The sequence below is a fragment of the Coturnix japonica genome, chromosome 5 (assembly GCF_054131305.1).
Source record: "Coturnix japonica strain WE chromosome 5, WE-NBRP24, whole genome shotgun sequence".
Lineage (NCBI taxonomy): Eukaryota > Metazoa > Chordata > Aves > Galliformes > Phasianidae > Coturnix > Coturnix japonica.
The window spans coordinates 52,083,326-52,102,550 of NC_140667.1; the positions used below are offsets into that span (position 1 = coordinate 52,083,326).

General features: G+C 40.0%; 1 protein-coding gene and 2 long non-coding RNA genes across 7 annotated transcripts in view; 2 read left to right on the forward strand and 1 right to left on the reverse strand.

Moving 5' to 3' along the window:
• LOC107315413 (uncharacterized) overlaps nucleotides 1-9,835 on the forward strand; it is a 53,700-nt gene extending 43,865 nt beyond the window's left edge. The window contains exon 4 of one of the 2 annotated variants that reach the window (XR_014946832.1): nucleotides 9,074-9,835. This is a non-coding gene — a long non-coding RNA (uncharacterized LOC107315413). The remainder of the gene's footprint in view (nucleotides 1-9,073) is intronic. The other variant, XR_004307303.2, reaches the window with a different exon arrangement.
• LRRC9 (leucine rich repeat containing 9) overlaps nucleotides 1-12,885 on the reverse strand; it is a 31,030-nt gene extending 18,145 nt beyond the window's left edge. For 3 of the 4 annotated variants that reach the window (XM_085549616.1, XM_085549615.1, XM_015865758.3), the window contains exons 1-12: nucleotides 11,669-11,846; nucleotides 10,579-10,797; nucleotides 9,878-10,018; nucleotides 9,238-9,301; nucleotides 8,614-8,684; nucleotides 7,978-8,160; nucleotides 7,335-7,490; nucleotides 6,262-6,458; nucleotides 5,048-5,179; nucleotides 3,822-3,998; nucleotides 1,363-1,480; nucleotides 76-211 (exon numbers count right to left, since the gene is read on the reverse strand). In XM_085549616.1, coding sequence (XP_085405742.1) covers nucleotides 76-211; nucleotides 1,363-1,480; nucleotides 3,822-3,998; nucleotides 5,048-5,179; nucleotides 6,262-6,458; nucleotides 7,335-7,490; nucleotides 7,978-8,160; nucleotides 8,614-8,684; nucleotides 9,238-9,301; nucleotides 9,878-10,018; nucleotides 10,579-10,797; nucleotides 11,669-11,773 — 1,699 coding nt within the window. In that variant the 5' untranslated portion in view covers nucleotides 11,774-11,846. Of the gene's footprint in view, nucleotides 1-75; nucleotides 212-1,362; nucleotides 1,481-3,821; nucleotides 3,999-5,047; nucleotides 5,180-6,261; nucleotides 6,459-7,334; nucleotides 7,491-7,977; nucleotides 8,161-8,613; nucleotides 8,685-9,237; nucleotides 9,302-9,877; nucleotides 10,019-10,578; nucleotides 10,798-11,668; nucleotides 11,847-11,997; nucleotides 12,082-12,295 lie in introns of those variants that run through there. The other variant, XM_032444737.2, reaches the window with a different exon arrangement.
• A 2,047-nt stretch (nucleotides 12,886-14,932) lies between these two features.
• LOC146760829 (uncharacterized) lies at nucleotides 14,933-19,194 on the forward strand. The gene is made up of 3 exons (XR_014946835.1): nucleotides 14,933-15,055; nucleotides 15,309-15,393; nucleotides 19,077-19,194. It is a non-coding gene; the product is annotated as an uncharacterized LOC146760829 (long non-coding RNA).
• Nucleotides 19,195-19,225: the final 31 nt, after the last annotated feature.

Genomic DNA, 19,225 nt, shown 5'->3' on the forward strand with positions numbered 1-19,225 from the left:
GACCTATAACACAAAATACTGCAATTATACAAGCCACCCAACATCAGTTTTACATCCCTCCAAGCTGTTAATTACCGCGCCTGAATGACTCCTCAGGATCACTCCTGTTTTCGCCTTCAGCCTTGGCTTGCTCTGTCAGAAACTCTATTCTGGGACACTCACATATGCTCAGGCTGTTACAAAGAAGAACAGCTTCACTCCTCTCAGGCTGCTGCAAAGATTAAAGCGAGGCCCAAGTATCTTTGACTTAGTCCATCCCATAGAAATGTAAACAAATTGAAGCAGCATGAAAATATACACATGAATTACAGTAAGAGATGCCAGGCAGGAAAAGTGAAGAATAAAGAGTAAGAAAATGGTTTATGGTGTTATTTTAACAGAATGAGAGAAACAGACAAGATCCGATCATTAGTTTTATGTGCAGAGCCTGTCCTCCCCTATGCTTACACACACAGAGCCACAAGTAAGAGTCTCAGTGCAGCCTTTGTAGACTAATATAATACAAATGATAATAAGGTCCCTTCCAACCTCAGCCTTTCTGTCAGCCTGTGAAAAAGCTTCTTCTGATCATTATTTCTTACTCATCATGAAATAATGTATTACACTTGTCTGGCTATTTTTTCAGTCTAGTGCTGAAAGGGGTTATTGGGACAGGACTGACAGATTCAAGGCTTTATGATTGGGCTCACAACTAGGATCCATGCCAGCAGGGACCAATAGTTAGGGTTAAGTAGCTGGAAATAGAGAAAATACTAATCTTAATCTTTGTGTGTTTGAGGACAAAAGAGGCGGTGATTTAGTTTTAGGACAAAGCTTGCAAACCAGGATACAGGATGATGCATTACTGAAATGGAAAGAACTGAAAATCCCTGATATGATTTATAACAGCCCTGGTAGGAAGGAAGAACAAAATAATTTGGTGTTGAAACACATAGAAATGAAAATTCTAAGGTAAATGAGTGTATGTGCATCACCACAGGCAGCTAACAGAGGTGCTGCAGCAGTGACTGTGGAGACCTTCAGGCTAGTCCTGCAACTGTACTGGCAAACTAACGAGCACAAATGAGAAGTGGTGAGTGAGAAGAGATGATGTGCAACAGCAAGAGAAAGGGCAAGGAAAGGACAAGAAGATGGTGAGGAAAAATGAGAAAGTGCTAATCATGGCTTTGCCACAGATGGCATAAAGATGTGAAGAATGAAGCAGGAGTAAAATGAAGAAATATGATAAGGACAGGGAAGAAACAGGAAACACGAATGAATAGAAAACTGATGAAAGAAGAGGGGAGAAGAGAGCAGCACTTTTCTGACTACTCCCTTTGCATCCTTTACTTATAGCATTCCTCTGTCCGTTTCATAGCATACCACATGCATTTCCACGTCATGAAAGCCATCCTCCAGTATCTGAAGCAGCTGCTTTTCCTTAACTGACAACTCAGGATTAAATACATAAAAGAGATACTCCATCTTCTCTTTGTAGTTTCTTAAGAAGAAAAGACACAGGGAAAGGCTTCAGGTTTTCATTATGCAGTTACAAAATACAAGCATAGCTACTCTAACCAGAGAAAATTTATACACATTTAGACAACATTTATAAGATAGCAGACTATAATTAATGCAAGTTCTATAATATTCACTGTAATCTCAAAATCACTTACAAGAGAAAATTGTCTTTCCTGATTCTTTATAACTGGCAGAATTAGCCTCCATTTCCTTTATTATACTTAAAGAAATGTACCTATTTCTTTGCCCCCTGTGATGGTTTTGGCTGGGATGGAGTTACTTTTCTTCATAGAGAAGGGCTGGTGTGGTGCTGTGCTTTGGGTTTTTGAAGAAAATTGTAGTGATGACGCACCAACGTTTTCAGTAGTTGCTGAAAAGTACTTACACAGAGCCAGGGACTTCTCTGCTTCTTGTGCTTCCCTGCCAGTAAGCAGGCAGGGGATACATGAGAAGCTGTGAGGAAACACAGCCAGAACAGGCAACCCAGACTGATAGAAGGGATACCTCATACCATATGGAGTCAAGCTTAGCAGTAAAAATTGGGGCAAAGAAGTGGGGGACATGGAATGATGGCATTTGTCTTCCAGAGAAAGTGCTACACATGGTGAGTCCTCCTTTCCTGGATGCAGCTGAACATTTGCCTGCTGATGAGTTAGTAGCAAATGAATTCCTTCTTTCACTTTGCATGTGTGTTCATCTTTTGCTTTACATAGAAAACTGCCTTTATCTCAACCCGTGAGTTCTCACACTTCTACTTTTCTGATTCTCACCCTCCTCCCACTTGAGAAGAACAAGCGAGAGGCTGCGTGCAGGGGTTAAAACACAATGCTGCTGTAAGAAAAGAAGTCTTTAATTTGCTGAAGATCTCTACCAGGAAGGTAGTTATAGCAGGAGAAGAAAGAAAGTAACACAATCTGTGTTAACAGCAGCAAATACTACATAACTGTTGCTAATTATTCCTTTGTTTCCTGACTTCACTGCCCTCCCCTTCCCCCATCTTTACCAAAACGAGCAGTAAACTGTAAGCTTTCAATTTAAGAACAGTGTTGAGAAAAAGCATGGGCTGATTCCTTGGGAAGATGCATAAATTGCCTGGGATCAATTGGAACAGGCTCTTATTGAAAAAAAAAAAAGATGAACAGTGTATAAAGAGTGGTAAAATTGGAACATTCAAAAGTATGGTGACACATCAAGTCAGCACATTTCTCAGCATTGCAAAGAAAAGAATGGATGCAAGCAGTTGTTCTGACTCATAGCTACAAGTGGACAGCCATGCATCCTAGGACACTGACGATGCAGTTTTGAGCAGGTAACTATCAGTGCTTATTATGAAAGCCATGTTTGCATTGTAAGTTTCAGACTGATTTGTGAAAGGCAGTGAAATAAGTGAGCACAGTGACATAAATTCCAAGATCAACTCTTGCATAAAAACTGGGCTAATCTGCATGGATACAAATCAACCTTGTGACAGCCCTGACATATCCAAATGCTCTCCTGCAGTACAAATGAAACACAGATGCATCCAAGTGGGCTTTGCTTTGCATTGTTCATCTACTGCTCCTTTCATCTTTCAGGAACCTGGCCATTCATAACAACATCTAATGTGATTTCACAGCCACATTAGGAATAGATAAATTAAGACAGATTCTAACATTGTCAATCTGAGGCACATCTCATGTCTAGTATTTTCTAGTACTGTGTGACCAGCAGGTTGGAGGAGATTATTCTTCCCCTCTACTTTTCTCTCATGGGACCCTGTCAGCACTTCCACAACATAAGAACATGGGCCAGTTGGAGTCACTCCAGAGGAGTCCATGAAGATGATCAGAGAGTGGAAACACTTCTATGGAGAGTGAGAGAGCCAAGGTGTTCAGCTCGGACAAGGCTCTGTGGAGACCTTATAGCAGCCTTTCTAGCCCCCCAATAAAGGGGTTCTACAAGAATGCTGGAGAAAGACTTTTTACAAGGACGTGTAGTGATAAGAGATAAGGGCTTCCAACTTTAGATAGGAAAAAATTCTCATTGTAAGGGTGGTGAGGCAATGGCACAGGCTGCCCAGAGAAGCTGTTTGTGCTTGTCCCTGGAAGTGCTGCAGGCAGTTCGATGTGTCTTTGGGTGGGCTGCTCTGCTGGGAGGAATCCCTGCTCATGACAGGGAGGTTGCAACTAAATGATCTTTAAGGTCTTTATGTGAAGAAAACTTCTTCATAGTGCTATATTTTTTGATGCTTTGCAAAGTCCTTTTATACTTTGAAATCACAGATGTTAATTTGTTCACACGGCAGAGCTACACTAAATAGCACTTAAAACTTATGCACTTACTCTGCTACACTGAAGTTTTCTTCTTCCAGAAACGTTTGGAGCTTCTCTTCAAATTTCAGCCTTAGAACTTCATTGTGCACTCTAAATGCACGGTTTATTTTCACTCCAATGATATCATACGCTCTGAAATCCCTGCTACAAAATCTTGATTGAATTAGATTACAACAAGAACTAAACCTGCATGTGGAAATACACAGAAGGAACAGTGTTAATATTTTCTTCTTCAGTGCAACCCACATTATTTTATTCTGTTCCCTTTTCAAAAGAAAATCACAAGCAATAAATACATCTGGCCTGATTCATTTTGTTACAACTTCATTCTCTCCAATGGAGATGAAGAAATTTACCTAATTTTATTCAAATGCTGCATTCAGAGTTGAGCACCAAACATCAAAGGTGATTCACTGTGTTCTTCTCTACTTGCATTCTTGTATTTACAATCTGTTTCAATCTTACTTCATTACACAGATTAGCAGTTCTACGCTGATAAGTGAAGCTATGCATGAAGTGAGCACAGTCTAACACTCATGAAAGAAGAGGTGGTCCACTGCCTAGCTGGGAGTCTTGGGACTGGAGCTCAGAGTTCTGTTCTACCATCTATCCCCTGTGGTACTCCCTACAAGAGCAGTTTGTTAATTTCTAAGCAAAAAAAATATAAAAATTATTAATATTTTTAAACCAAAAGATCCTTGGCTTGAGAAAGTAATGCTAAAAATAAGTAGAACGCTATTGATGAACTACCTCAGATTGAATGTGTAGGTTCAGGGCTACCTGCAGCTCTAACAAACATCCCTGAGCACAGTAGGAAGGCAGACCTGAGGTGGACAAGCTTGGAGTACTCAAGCAGAAAATAGCCCTTGAAATACTGCCAACCTAAATTTGAATCTCTCCTCAGAGTCTCAAGGTTACTCATACACAGATTATGTAAGCACCTTCTCATGTGCCTTCACAATAGAAATCTCTAGGAACTTGGTATAAATATTAGTGTCACTGTCGTTATAAAGTAATTGGGTAACTTGGTCATTTTTTCTTCTTAAAAATATTATTCTCTGTGGAGTCAAAGCTTCGGTCCAGTCCACCACTGAGAGAAGATGAGGGAATTAGCTGTCCACAAATGCAGCGTAACTGGAACAGTAAAGCTACAGAACAATCCAGATCCTCATTTTATTAAAAATGATTAACTTTGAATGAAAAGATTCTATTTTAGAGTATACTAAGAAGCTTACCAGGGATTATGTGGGAAACCTTCTTCTAAGTGAATGTTTCCCACTGTCTCCAGTTCCAAAAACAAGAATTGGAGTAACAAGTTAAAACTCTTCTTCTTCTTCTTCATTTCCATCTGGTATTCTTTTTCAATTCTGCAAAAAAGATACAAAAAGTTTATCTGGAATAACATACTAAGAATGTGCCTAAATTAGTATTGTAAGACAGAGCTTCCTAGAACTACCAATTATCAAGAAAAAAAAGTCTAACAGTGGTGACATTGCAACTGTGGATGGTAAGGTCCTGTGCTGACCATAACACCACGATTCATCAGTTACATTGTGAGGTCATTTTATGGGAATTACCTCTTTCAGGGTGAATTCTTAATTTACTCTTCATTGTTCGTAATGACATCAGTCCAAATTGCAGTACTAACAAAAAGATGATGGGCTTAGGTTCAGTGGGAGACACTGGACTGAAATCTGTGTAAGTAAAGGCAATATATTTCATAGTATAAGCTCTCCCACTCCAGAGATTGCTCCATTCTCACAGTCAAGTCTCTCCATCTTTATAAGGGAGCGTCTAAGCTCTGCTATCTCAATATATTATTTCTACCCAAATGCAAGATCTAAATTATTCTTCCAGAGCTCGATGCTCTATAGACTCTGTACTATTCTTGCCAATAGGAACATTCTTTACTGGTCTTATACACAAAAACAAAGAAAGAACTGGCCACACCAAAGAGCACAGAATGCCTTAAGTATCCTGCAAAACAGCACAGAGAGAACAGACAGCTTTCTGCTCTTCAAAGGAGAGTCATCTGATTCCTCCTTCATGAAGACTGTGTAGAGTGAGCTTCAGATCCATGACGGCATTTAACACTATGCCCAGGGGACCACTGACACTCTCCACACACCCCTACTGTGAGAGACCTGATGGTCATTGACTTTAGAGCAACCTGACACATGAAGCACTAAGCCGGAAACTACAATGACAAGAGAAGGAAATAATTAAAATCACATTGGGATTACAAGCGGAAAAAACCTACAAGAAAATAAACCCCACAGCATTTTGCTAGAACTGCCAACTGTTTAAAGGCCCAGAAATTTTTACAAGCTCTGGTCCAGTATAGATACATATTCCTGTTGTTAACTTCCTAACCAGCACCACCAACTATATCCAAATATTAATATTTAAAACATTACATTTCTTTTCCTAAAGAATCTGCTAAACATACTCATCCAGTTTTCTGTTCCAGAATGTTATTCTTTCCTTCATGGCATTTATTTTTCGTACAAATGCCTTTTTAAGGGATGCCTTTTCTGCATCTTCATTATCATGAGCTGAATTTTCAGTTGCTGGATTCCTTCTCCTTCGGGATTCACTATTTGTTTTTTTATCCAGCATTTCCATCTTGTCCAGTTCATGTTCCAGCTAATAAAAGTGACATATCATGAGTGTGAGGCAGGAGATTAAGTTAAAGCATGGTATGAAAACTATCGTCAGTTTTCTCAACACAGAAACACTCCAGATGTGTACTAAAATATGTCTCTCACAACATCAAATCAGAAAACTATTGCAATAAATATGAACTCTTGATTAGTGAGTAGAAAAGAAATTACTTGGCCAAAGGGACAGCTTTAGTTTGAGTTGATGCACACATTTCTCTTTTGCATCCTGGTTCTATATCAACTGTATCTACTAGAATAGGCAATAACTGTAATAATCTAGGAATCTGGAACATGCTTTGTGAACTTCTGGACTGGATGAATAAAAACAGGAACTCGAAATTCAGTTTACCACGTTAAGTGTGTATCCTACCTAGTCCACTGTGCTGGGCTGCACTTCTATCTTGAGTCTGGTCCATCTAGAAAAGCACTGGCTAAGGTACTCACTTAAGGTTAGACACCACATTTACATTATTGTTAACCTAGAAGAACTGAACTTAGAAATGGATCCCTTGCAAAGTGTCCCAAACACTTTGTTGTCGGCTGCTCTGAAAAAGGACTACCTTGCAGGCAGAAACAAACTCCCAGATTACAAAGATTAGTGCAAGTTGATGCACTTTCATGAAATACTTTATTTAATAAATAATGAATATAACCTTAATGGTGAAAACAAAACTGGAAGTTTCGAACAACACAAGTTTAAGGATGTGAAACTCTGACTTTATTTATTTACATTAAGATGCTCTTTTAATTGATTCAATCAGGAAAAGTAAAATATAAACAAAATAATTCCTCTCAACAGTCACCGATACTTGTTTTATACAATCCATCTCTGCTCATGTTTCAGGCTATTTCAACTTACTTGTTTAATGTTGCAGCTGAACAACTTCATTTTACTTTCTGGCAAACTCTGCAGTCTGCTTTTCTTGTCTTTTAGCTCCTCGAGCTTGTCATGGAGCTGCCTCTGAACACTTTTTACACGCATGCGATAGTACGTTATTTTTTTCATAACTGTAGTCTTTAAAAATTAAAACAAGGAGGTTATTCATTCTTCTTCTCGTGTTACAAGCATTGTTCCCCCAGTAACATTTACCAAAGCAAAAGGATGTATATTCACACAGTGTATTGCACACCCAAATACATGACAGCACTTCCTTCACTGAGGGGTGGAACCTGGTCACAGTTTTTTGTGTACTCTTAAGCATGGAACCTTATTTTCTGTGATTTAAAGATGCTCTACTTGGATAGAAAGACATTTGAAAGTACCTCAGTTGCAAGATGGCCGTTTTTTCCCCATAGCAAATTGCATACATTCAAATTTCTATGAGACAAAATAACTTATTTTAACACAATATCAGTCCAGAAATGTTAAGACTAAGCCAAAACTCAAGATTTTGACAACATAATCCAGTACTGAGCAGTAAGATAAAGCACTCCCCTTAGCTGAAACTCAAGAGATGACAGAAAAATGTCAGTTAAAAAGCCATTCACAAAGACTGAATTACCTCTGCCAGACTCTTGGTTTGCTTTTGGGAAACATCATCTGTGTCCAACCTTTGAAGCTGTGGTATGTGATACAGCACATGGACGGCATAATTAGAAAGCAGGCAAACAGGGTTGGGTCCATACAGAGGATCATTTAGGGCCAAATCTTTTAAATTAGGTAGTCTTGACAAATTAGTGAGTTCCTGAGAAACAAGGAAAAAGCTATAATGACAACATAGCACTAGACCTTATTTAAGAAATGGGTGTTTCAGTACAGTTTAGTACAAAGATCAGGTGGGGCATTAATGACTAAGAGTGTGTATATACAACTAAGAATGCACTAGGAAAAGGGACGGCAGAAGAAAAGGAGCACAGACACAGCAGTATTAATGAGGAAGGCCTCGTGCAATTTTACAGAGCTTTCAAGGTTCACATACAGTTGGGAATTGTTTTTTTCTAGGGGTTTCATGGATTTGGGGAAAAAACAAATCTATAACCATACGTCTGAAGTACAAAGTGACCAGGAAAAGGTCATTATGGGTAATATAACATTCTCAATTCCCACTTGTGTTATTGAGCCTTTAATATCACACAGAAAAGTCAGCTCTCTCCAACCATCGTTTAAAAACAAACAAAATGATGAAGTGTGAACATACCTTGAAGGAAGATAAATTGTTATCAGACAGGTTTATCTTTTCAATTTTTGTATTGAAGTCAAAGCAACTTCCTAAAATTAAAGAAATACAAACCACAATCAAGAAAATTTAGTTGTCTAATCGAATATCTACATTTTCATCCCTGGGACTAGTTCAGTTACATAATGAAATAAGCACTTTTGTGGGTTTGTTTAACACAAAGAAATCACATACACCTGTTACATTATTTTCCATTTCAACCCAAAGAGAGGAAGAAGCATTTGGAATTTGGTTTAATGCTGATAAAGATAAATGAAGAAAAACTTATACATTCTCCTATATATATTTAGAAATGCAGAAATGACTTACATTGCTATTTACAACCAAGCAGATTTGATTTAAACTAGACGCCTTTTTAATACTAAAAGCCGTGAAAAATACATAAACAACACTGATGCCTGTTTTCTGTCTTCTTTGATAGGGTTGCAGCAACAGAAGGGACCTAAGTTCAAATGAATATGAACTATAGGGATTTTTAACACGGACTTCAGGATGATCAGGACTGAATGTTGGATATAACTCTAAACCATGCAAGTTGGTAAGAATGTCTCTATTAGAATGAGAGGAAGATCAAACCACACTTACCTATTTTTGTTATTAAGTTTCCAGCAAAGTTGACCTCTTGCAGATTCTGCAGAGTATGTAAGCCCTGTGAATGTTTTAAACAATACAGTTTTAATCTAATATAGCACTGCAAATGCTGAAGAGCCTGGAGGCTAAGAGGCAGATCATTCAAATGTAAAAATAAATTTGACTGGAGTCTAAACAATGTTAGCCTCTGTTGTAAACTACAGCTTTCTTTTGACATGGAAAGAGAGTTGCACTTTGCCCAGAGGGAAAGAGCTTGGAAAGCCTTTGTAAATGATACTGCAATGGAAATAAATGCGGTCCTCCAGCCTTAGATTCACAGCTGTGTATGAAAAGCTGAACAGATCATGCCTCGTGCCATGAGTACTCATTAGCTTTTGGCTGCAGCCCATGTCTTGGCCTTGGGACATTAAAGGAACTGAATCATTGATGTCAATCATTTGTCTTCATGATGACACCGTGGTTCTTTGCAGAGAGGTGCCACTAATATTTGTAGTGTACTCACTAACAAATGATAACGTCTACCTGTACACGTTCTCTGTCAGCTTTACTTGAAGACACAGATTTCAAACTATTAATATGCCATGCATTGGACAAATGAGGAGACAAGAAACTACAACAAAAAGAGCAGACTCACCTCTATAGTTTTGATCTGGTTATTATTCAACCAAAGTACATGCAGCTTTGTTAGGGCTTCCAGATTTTCAATCTTGGAAATTTCATTGCAGTAAAGGTAAAGCCTTTCTAAATGGACACATTTGTGTAGACCACTTATTCTCTAAAACAGAAGAAGATGCATTTGCAGCACCCAATAAAGCGTCACTCTTTCTGTCAGTACATCACAGAGCATTGCCAGGTAGTTCTGAACTATTAGAAACCACACCCTTTGAGAACAATTACACTAATTTAGGAAGATTTCCATTAACCCAACAAAGAAAGAGTAGTAGCAGATACAATGGCTCATGATAATTATGTGACTTTACATACAGTATTATTTTCATGGAGATGTTTATTGTAACATGGAACAGGTTACAATGTAGCTACTATGGTTTAAAACGGTATCATTCCAAAAGAATAAATCCAACTGAAGGTTATTAAATATAACTAAATAGAAATATTTAACAGATAATTAACAATTATTTCAAAATAAGTAATTTGATCTGCACCTAAAATGTGATTTTTTCATGCTTAAATTCAAAGTGCCAGATCCAAACCCCTTTTAAAAGGAGTTTTGTTTGCTCTGCCTTGAACAAACAGGAGTGAAACAAACTTACAGTGATTGCAAAGGACTGGAAATTGGTTAAAGTTGGCTAGAAAGAAGATGGATAGTAAACTTACCACTAAGCAACACTCAGCAATCCACAGCTCCCTGAGCAACAGGCAGTGGTTCAGGCCTGTAATGTTTTTAATGCATTGCCCAACAAGAGTGAGAGTGGTTAGATTGGGGAAGTATCTCATGCCTACAATTCTGGGGTAACCTGAGAAAAACATCTCCAGCGCTGTTGTTTGCGGTCCCTCTTCATCAATGTTCTCATAAGACAATCCATTACATATGCACTGGAAATGAAATGCAACCATTATTCTCTTTATATCCACAGAGCAAAAGATAAGTTATGAAGCACAAGGTCTTACTGATGTTACAGCACTGCTTAGCATCAGTTCTCCTAAAGCTTCCCACACATCAAAATGTGTTTGCAGGTTGGACCACATTCATTATGAAACGTTTAAATAGCTTTCTTCTGTTCACAAGTCTTCAAAGTATTTTGTGAGTTCTTCTTATCTAACCTCAATACGCACCTTCATTTTAAGACAAAGTAATTTTCAAGTGTGCTAATTTTAGTGAAGATTAAAATCCAGAAATCCATAAGATAGCATATATCCTCATACACTCACATACAGGTAAATGGGTGGTACCTTTATCAGTTTTGTAGCTTTCCACTTCTGAAGTGGTTGTAAATGTAATAACACAAGTTTTTAGCCAAAAAAGTAAGAAGTTTATATGCAATTTCATTACAGATGAGATTTGGTTTGAGGTTAAGGCGTGTGTAGATGTCTACATGTGAAAGTCTTATTCTCACGTTAGTCAGGAGACTTAATGCAGATAAAATGACACTAAATGGCTGCACCTATGCAGATGAATTCCACCCTTATTTCCACTGGCTGTGATGAGCATACGTAGACCTTTAGACACTTGAAGTGAATGTGGACTGCGACCTCATTTTAAGATTCTAACCAGCTCACGTTGGATAAAGTTCCTAATATCTTAATGTATTGGCTGACTCTGCTCATGATGATCTACAAAGATGCATAACTTAAGTCAAAACTACCAGATTTTTTGATGAGGTGTATATAACAAGATTATTTCTCTTTCTGTATAAAAATATTCCTGTATAGCATATAGCACTTCTCAAGAAGTAAGGAAATGTACCTGAAAAGTAAGTTCTTTGAAGACAGCCTTCTTAAGAGAGGAGGTTGGGCCCATCCAACCCCTACAATCCTGTGAGGTTCTTATTTTTGTGTCTTGAATATTCATGTTTTTACCACAGTTACGAAATGTTCAGATCACCACAAGCTCTTACTAGAATGTACCCCATTGGGGCATTCCGGAATGGAGGCTATGCCACAATAGCATCTCTAGAGAAGCAAAACTGTGTGTTCCAGCAAGAATACCGATCATTACAGAAGTAGAGAGGAAAATAATAATAATGAAAAAGAAATATATAATAACAAAACAACAAAAAGGAAGAAATATCTCACCAACTCTTTAATTATCCATTCAGGTTTCTGGTTTTCATTATCGCTCTGCATCATTAATTGAGTTTCCTGCAGTGATGGTGATTGCTTAAGAAAAAATAAAAAAATATAGGAATATTATTAGCTGTGTGGATACCCACGTAGTTCATAGAGGCACAGGATTTCCAAGAAGTTTATAAAATAACATTAATAATGAATTAATCTAAATTCCCAGAAGGTTACATGCCAGAATGTGTATTTCTAACGCACCCCAGATACATTAGAATTATTAGAACTCAAATTAAGCAGCAGAGGGACTCACAGCAGCCCCAGAGCAGCCTTATGAAGCGCAGTGTTTCTCCCAGCCGCCTGCTGAGGGCGCAGCGCTGCCGCCATCACTTGTGGAGCGCCGGCTCCACACACCCCACAGCGCTTCCCGCCATCACCGCGACGCCATGGAGACCGCGTTGCCCAGCAGCCATTGGGAGGCGGGGGAGCGACAGGAAGGCGGGCTCCGCTCCGCCATCTTGGTTGCCTCAGGGTGCGATGCTCAGCGCCAGTATCACCAGAGACACCGGTTGTACGGACCGGCTGGAAATGACTTGTTAAAATGGATTAGAAACGTGGGTGTGATGCAGAACGTGCCCCTCTGACTGAAAGAACTGCGCTCATTGAGCCATTCGTTCAATCAGTGTAAGAACAAAGTGTTAAAAGCACGACACGAAGCTGCCCGAGCGCTTCCCTGTGGTAGGAGTTCCCAGCAGAAAACGGGATCCGTCGTGAAACGGAGCGAAGGGGCGAGTTACTGCGGGTTGGAGGGGCTGTGGCACAGCTGAATTCGTGTTCCTCGCCTTATTTAGCAGAGGGGAAGAAAATGGCGCAATGTTTTTCCTCTCCTTGCCGGCAGGTGGCGCCCCAATGCCACGTATGGGACACTTTCCCTTTATTACTGCATTATAAAGGATGCTGCTGTAAGGTTTGGGGCTTCCCTGCCTGCAGGGGATGCAGTTCCCGTCGAGCAGAAGTCTGTAAGGAGACAAATCTGTGTCCTAAGTAAGCTCTTCAAAATGAACGTGCTGTAACAAGTGTCACGGAACAGCTTTACATGAAAAAGCGGCTGGTAACGCTGTGAAAACTACACACTTTTCTGTTCCAAAGAAACAAACAACGCTGTCATCCACTTTCTCCAGAGAAACTGCAGTGTTACTTAAGGGAGTGCGTCCTATTCCCTTCACACTGGGTCCTGCAGACAGACCCTGTGGTGCTGTTCTTCCAATGCCAACCAAATGGCTGCTGTTCTTCCCCATTGGCACAGCACCCAGAGGCAGCCATCAGTAACTGAGCTGAGGATCCAGGCCAGTTGTTACCATTTTGTGATCTCTGTAGTGTTTTTTAAATAGCGATCGAATGGTGAAGCAGCAAAACTGGGCACTGCATCCAAATCCAGGTATTCATTGCTATTATCAGTAGCAAATGGCAGCGGCTTTCATTTTGGAGAGTGTAAGTGAATGACTCATTATTGGCATTGAGGAAAGCCAAGTGATCTAATTTGGGTGCAGAGATTTCTGCTTTACTGGAAGATGCTCCTCTCTTACCAGAAGAGAATAATGACAGAGAATCAGCATTTTAGTACAGCATCTTTTGTCCTTTCTAAGTGACCGAATCACCTCAGGGTGACCTGCTGGAGCTGGAGGTGTGTAAGTGATATCCCTAATCTCTTCAACTGCAGCAGACATGCAGGGCAGTGTTCCATTATTAATCATGAACTCAGCTCATTAAGAACTAGATAACGCTGCATTCATTGCATAAAGATATTAAAACACATATTTGCATATAGAGTCCTTTAGATGGTCTGGCAGCAGTTGTTAGATTCCTCTTCCAATCTGAAGGGTCTGAATTAATCATTTCAAGTGTGTTAGCCTTCACCTTCCACCGTGGCACATTCTGCTCCAATTCTGCTAAAGCCCTTCAATATCATTTCACAGCATAATCAAAGCAAGTGTTTAATGGCTGATTGGGCCTTGCTGCTGTAAATTTACTTTGGGAATTATCCTTGTAGTTTTGCTGACCGCCACAGGAACTTTTGGAGCTGATATTCATCGTGTTCTTATGGATCAGTGTATATTATGGATATACACTGGATATATGGATATAGGTTTCTGCCCGTGCCTTCATCTGGTGTTCTTGTAGGGTGGTGGTGACTTGAATTCACTGGAGCTGCTGAAAGTGATTTTTACATTTGTTTGTGGAAAGGTCTCTGTCCTTACAAAATACTGTTTGCAATCTACGTGCAGCTTTTTGGTTGCTTCTGCTTTGTATTAATGGTGTATTTCTGACTTCCGTCTGTCATTTATTAATCAAAGTGCTTCCAGTACCCTGCAAACATATTTAGATCAAATATTAAGTGCCAAGAGGCAGTGATGATAAACTACATATAGGCATTTAAAATAGAGAGCCTATTTCTAAAATATAAGCTGTACCTTATCTCTGAGGACTTGTACACACTCTAATTAGCTGTGAGTATCAGCTCAGATAAATGAGACAGTTTGGTGTTGGTTTTTTGTATATGATCCATTATTTTAGCAATCTAAATATCCTGGTATAAGACTTGGCTTTGTGCTTTAAAGTGTTAAAAATGATGGAATCCTAGTTAAGCCATTGGGATATACAGTGTCACCCTTCCAGCTGTAATGGGAGGCAGGTAGGTTAGTAGGATATGCACTGACATTACTTTGAAACATGAAGCTAGTGACATTGATGTCTCCACCTCGCAGTGCAGAGCTGTGATTGCTGCTGGGGCCAGAAAAATGTTGTTGTAACAAGCCTGAAAAAGGCATTGAGGCTCTGACACGACACTTGTGATGCAGTCACTGTGTTTGCATCAGTGCTGTGAACCATGAGCACGAATGTGACAAGGAGGGAAGTGCAATTGCTTTTGGCACTGTCAGAAATAGGCGTTACCTGGGGAGTGTGCGTCCCGGGCTAGTCACAGTCTGACCTGCAGGAGCAAATGGGATAAAAGCACGTTGTCTCAAGTATGACCATGTTTTTGCACCACCACATTTTCTCAGTGCTTTTTAAGGTAGGTCATGAAAACTGAGGAGCGGGCTCTGATGGGTGCTGTGCATTTGTATGAAGTTTCCCTGTCATACAAGGCAAGCTTATTTCTTAGGTCAGTAAAGGACAGGAAAGAAAGCAGTTATTTTGATGTCTTAGAGTCGGGGATAGCTGTTGAAAGTCTCCTGCAGGGAAGTGAAAAAATAAAAGCTCGGTAAAACTTCATCAGGAGCAAACAGGAGGTAAGACATTGTTTACAGAATGTTTTATTATTGCAGTGACTTCTGCAGCCAGCTCTGGATAGGATGTTATGCTAACCGAAGAAGTGAGCTCAGGGTTGATCTACAAAATAGCTGCTGCCTGGTGAGTCATGGTCCTGGCACACTTGCTTTATCCAAACAAAAATAGCACTGTGCAGTAGTGGATACATGCTGACTTTTTGTTGGGGTCACTGCCCCAGCATTGATCCCAGTGCAGACCCCTGAGGGGCACTGCTTGTCACTGAGCTCCACCTGGACCTTAAGACATTGGGTATGATTTTGCAACCAGTTCTGCATCCATTGGATGTTTCACCCATCAAACCCATACATTTATGATTTAGAGAGAAGAGTGTTACGTGGGACCCTGCCAATGGCCTTACTGAAGTTCAGATGCATTATATTGGTGGCTCTTTGTCCACTGCTGCAGTTACAGCATCACAGGAGGCCACGAGGTTGCTCAGGCAGGACTTGCCCTTGGTGAAGCCGTGCTGGCTCTGTCAGTATGAACAATCAAACTGGGGCAGTTAGCTGGGTGGGCGCTCTCTGCCTGGGGACGGGCTGGGCATTGGTTGGCTGGTGATGACCAGCTCTGTTTTGAATTGCTTACCCCTCTTTCTTATTAAACAACCTTCATTTCAAACCATAAATTTTCTAAGCTTTCCCCTTCTGATTCTCTTCACCCCATCCTGCTGTAGAGGAAACTGAGTGAGCAGCTTTGTGGTGCTTAGCTGTGTACTGGGGTTAAACAGACATGCTGGGTTCTCACTGTGGAATGTCACTGTATAGGCATGGCAAGAAAGAATTAAAGAAGGGTAAAAAAAATCTAGTTCATAATACATAAATACAAGCAACATGTAACATTTGCACAGAACTTATTAAATGGATCGATAATTGGCTTAAACACAAACTTCAGTATGGGACTGAGAGGATAACAGAGCATGTTTAGTGAGAGTCCTGGACAAGAACGTTGTACCAGAGTGGTGGAGAACAGCAGTGGTTGTATGGTATGGTTAATGGAGGGAGAACAGAATAGTAGGAATCTGGGAAGGTCTGCAGCAACAGGAGAAAAGCATGAGAAAAAGCAAGGATTTAATTACTTCTTGTCCAGTTCATACTTCAAAGGAAGAAAACAAAATGTTTTTTGGGAAACAAATAAAAAGTCTTATGTTTAAAAGAAAACAAAGCAACAGCTTCTTCTTGTGTTTGGGTTTATACAGCATAGTTCTTAGTCTGGGGTTGCAGTTGGATTCCAAGGATGATTGTGTACTTTTAGAGCCTGTTGCCTTTACTTCCTGCTCAGGTTCCACCACAAAAGGAGGAGGAATGTTCCAGTATTCCCCTTCCATCTATGCTGGATATGTGCTACTTGACATACTAAAAACATAGATAAATAAAAAAGAGGGTGAAGAATGGCATTAATGAGTTTGCAAATGGTGCAGGATTAGGTTAGTAAAAATAAAAGCTGACTGCAGTAAATTGCACAGGAGATCTGACAGTGTTTGGGGAACTGATCTCTAAAGATAACTGCATCCTGTTGAGGAGAAATAGCCGTGACTATTGCAGTGAATTAGTTATCGCATCTCAGGGAAAATACCTTGGAGTCATTGTGGATAATTCAATGAAAAGATCAGTTTCATGTTTGGGAACAATAAAAGACAAACCACCTTGTGGTTTCTAATGTTTCTAGACAGGATATTGTACTGCAACAGCAGATTGTGTTCCTACATCGTACAAGCAGTTTGGTCTTTTCCTAGAAGTAGAGAATAAAGAGCTCACCTTGGGAAACAGATGACTAAATTGCAGAGGTGTGGAACATCACAAGTGGCATTAAGTTGTAAATGGGATCATAGAATGGCCTGGGTTGAAAAGGAACCATCCAGTTCCAACCCCCTGCTAATGTGCAAGGCTGCCAACCAGCAGACCAGGCTGCCCAGAGCCGCATCCAGCCTGGCCTTGAATGCCTGCAGGGATGGAGCATCCTCAGCCTCTCTGGACAACTAGTAATAGGGAGCAATAGCCATTATTCCTTGCTATACAGGCTCTAAAGTGTATCATGAAATCATCAGGCAGGTACAGAACAAACAAAAGGAAGAATTTCTTCAAGCAGCCTATAATTAAATTGTGGATCTTGTTGCCACAGAATGTCTTGAATGCTGGAAACATAAATGGATTAAAAATGTGATTAGACAAATTTATGGATATACCTCCAGGAAAGGCTGTTAGAAAGATGCAGTTTCAATATCAGACCAGGGAGGTCTTTCAGAACAGATTACAGGCAGTTTGCAGGGATATACTGTGGAAGGAAGGCAGGGCATTTCCAATCCCTATGGAAGGAGGTGATTTTTGCTCCTGGTTTCTCTGTGTGTACCTTCATACTCTGCAGCTAGATGCGCTCAGGCAGGATCCTGAACAATCCTGTGACTTTACTCTGGCTTTTTATTATTGTTACTTTATTTTTCCTTTCCCTTCGCTTTCGCTTTATCTGTCTTTGTTTTGATAACAGAACAGTCATATTAGGTAAGACACGTGACTTGGCTCCAGGCTGATCAGAGCCTTCACAATCCCTTCTGCATCTTGGGAGTGTTGGACAGTTCACACACCTCTTGTGTCTCCATGCTGGTGAAATGGGGAGACCTTTATTATCTCCTGGGGGTACCTGAGATGTAGAGTTTGTTTTCCCTGACACTGTTTTGAAAATATTTTGCATGCAGTGCTGGGCAAACGTGGGCAGTGATCTGGGACATAATAAACCAGACTTACAGTCCTGCTTAGTGGTGATGTGCTCTTGGAAAGGCAGTGGTAGGACGCAGTGGCAATAATCAGTGAGTTGAGGAAATTTGAAAAATAAACCCTGCTGGAGCTGTTCTTCATGAATGAATTTCTATTATCCAAAAGGACACTTCAAGGCGTCTCTATAAAGTGTAAATGATGCAGCTCTGGGACAGGATTCAAACACCAACTGGGGACAAAATGAGCAACTGGGGAATGAAATCTGGAAATTAGTGTAAAAAATGAGCTCCTCTTTTGTAAGCTGATACAGCTGGGACCTCCCTCCTCCTCCCCACATTCGTGTTCCGTGGGAGCTAAAATGTTATTGGGTATATTGAAAACAAGAGGATAAAGTGAAGTACAACACGAAAATGAAATAGCATTGAAATGGAACCCAGGATGGTTGATTTGATCTGTGTATGCGGAGGCATTAATTCATGAAACATAGTAAAAGCTTGTCTAGAATATGGCAGCTGGTTTCAGGAAACTGTAAATAAGAGCAAAACAAACTGGATGATCTTCAGAGCTGCATCTAGATGAAAACAGGGAGCGACTTATGGGCAGCTATGAATATCTCAGCAAAGAAAACACCAGGGAGGGAGAGAAGTTGTTTAAGCTGAAGTACACTGTTGGCACAAGAGCAAATGGATGTAAACTGTCCATGAATAAATGTAGGTTTGAAGTTAGAATAATTTGTTTAGCCCTAAAAGGAGTGAAGTTTTGGAACAGTTTTCCAGTAGAAGTGAGAGGAACAGAGCACTGTGTTTTAAAGTGACATTGTGTAGTTTATGTGATATTGTTGCCTGAAGCAGAAAAGAACCGTGCCTGGAAAGCCAAGGAGTTAGTTGTATCTTTGTATTTCAAGCAATTTTATAATATAAGATGAAAATTAGTTTGAGAACATAAACATTTGAAGGGCAAAAGGAGAAAAAGTGCTTCCTTGAGAAACATCCAGAAATGGTTATGTGATATTTACTCAAAAGTACTAATGGATGATTAATTATTTGGGTTGTCCAGGTTAAAGCTGAATCAGTAACCTGGGTACTTTCATGCTGTGCCTTATGGTGACAAGTGTCGGGAGCAGATCTGTCTTCATCAGAAGTGGTGTGACAAGACTCTGAATGTTCAAACCCTGGAGTCCAGTGAGGAAGAAATGAAGCCCAGGA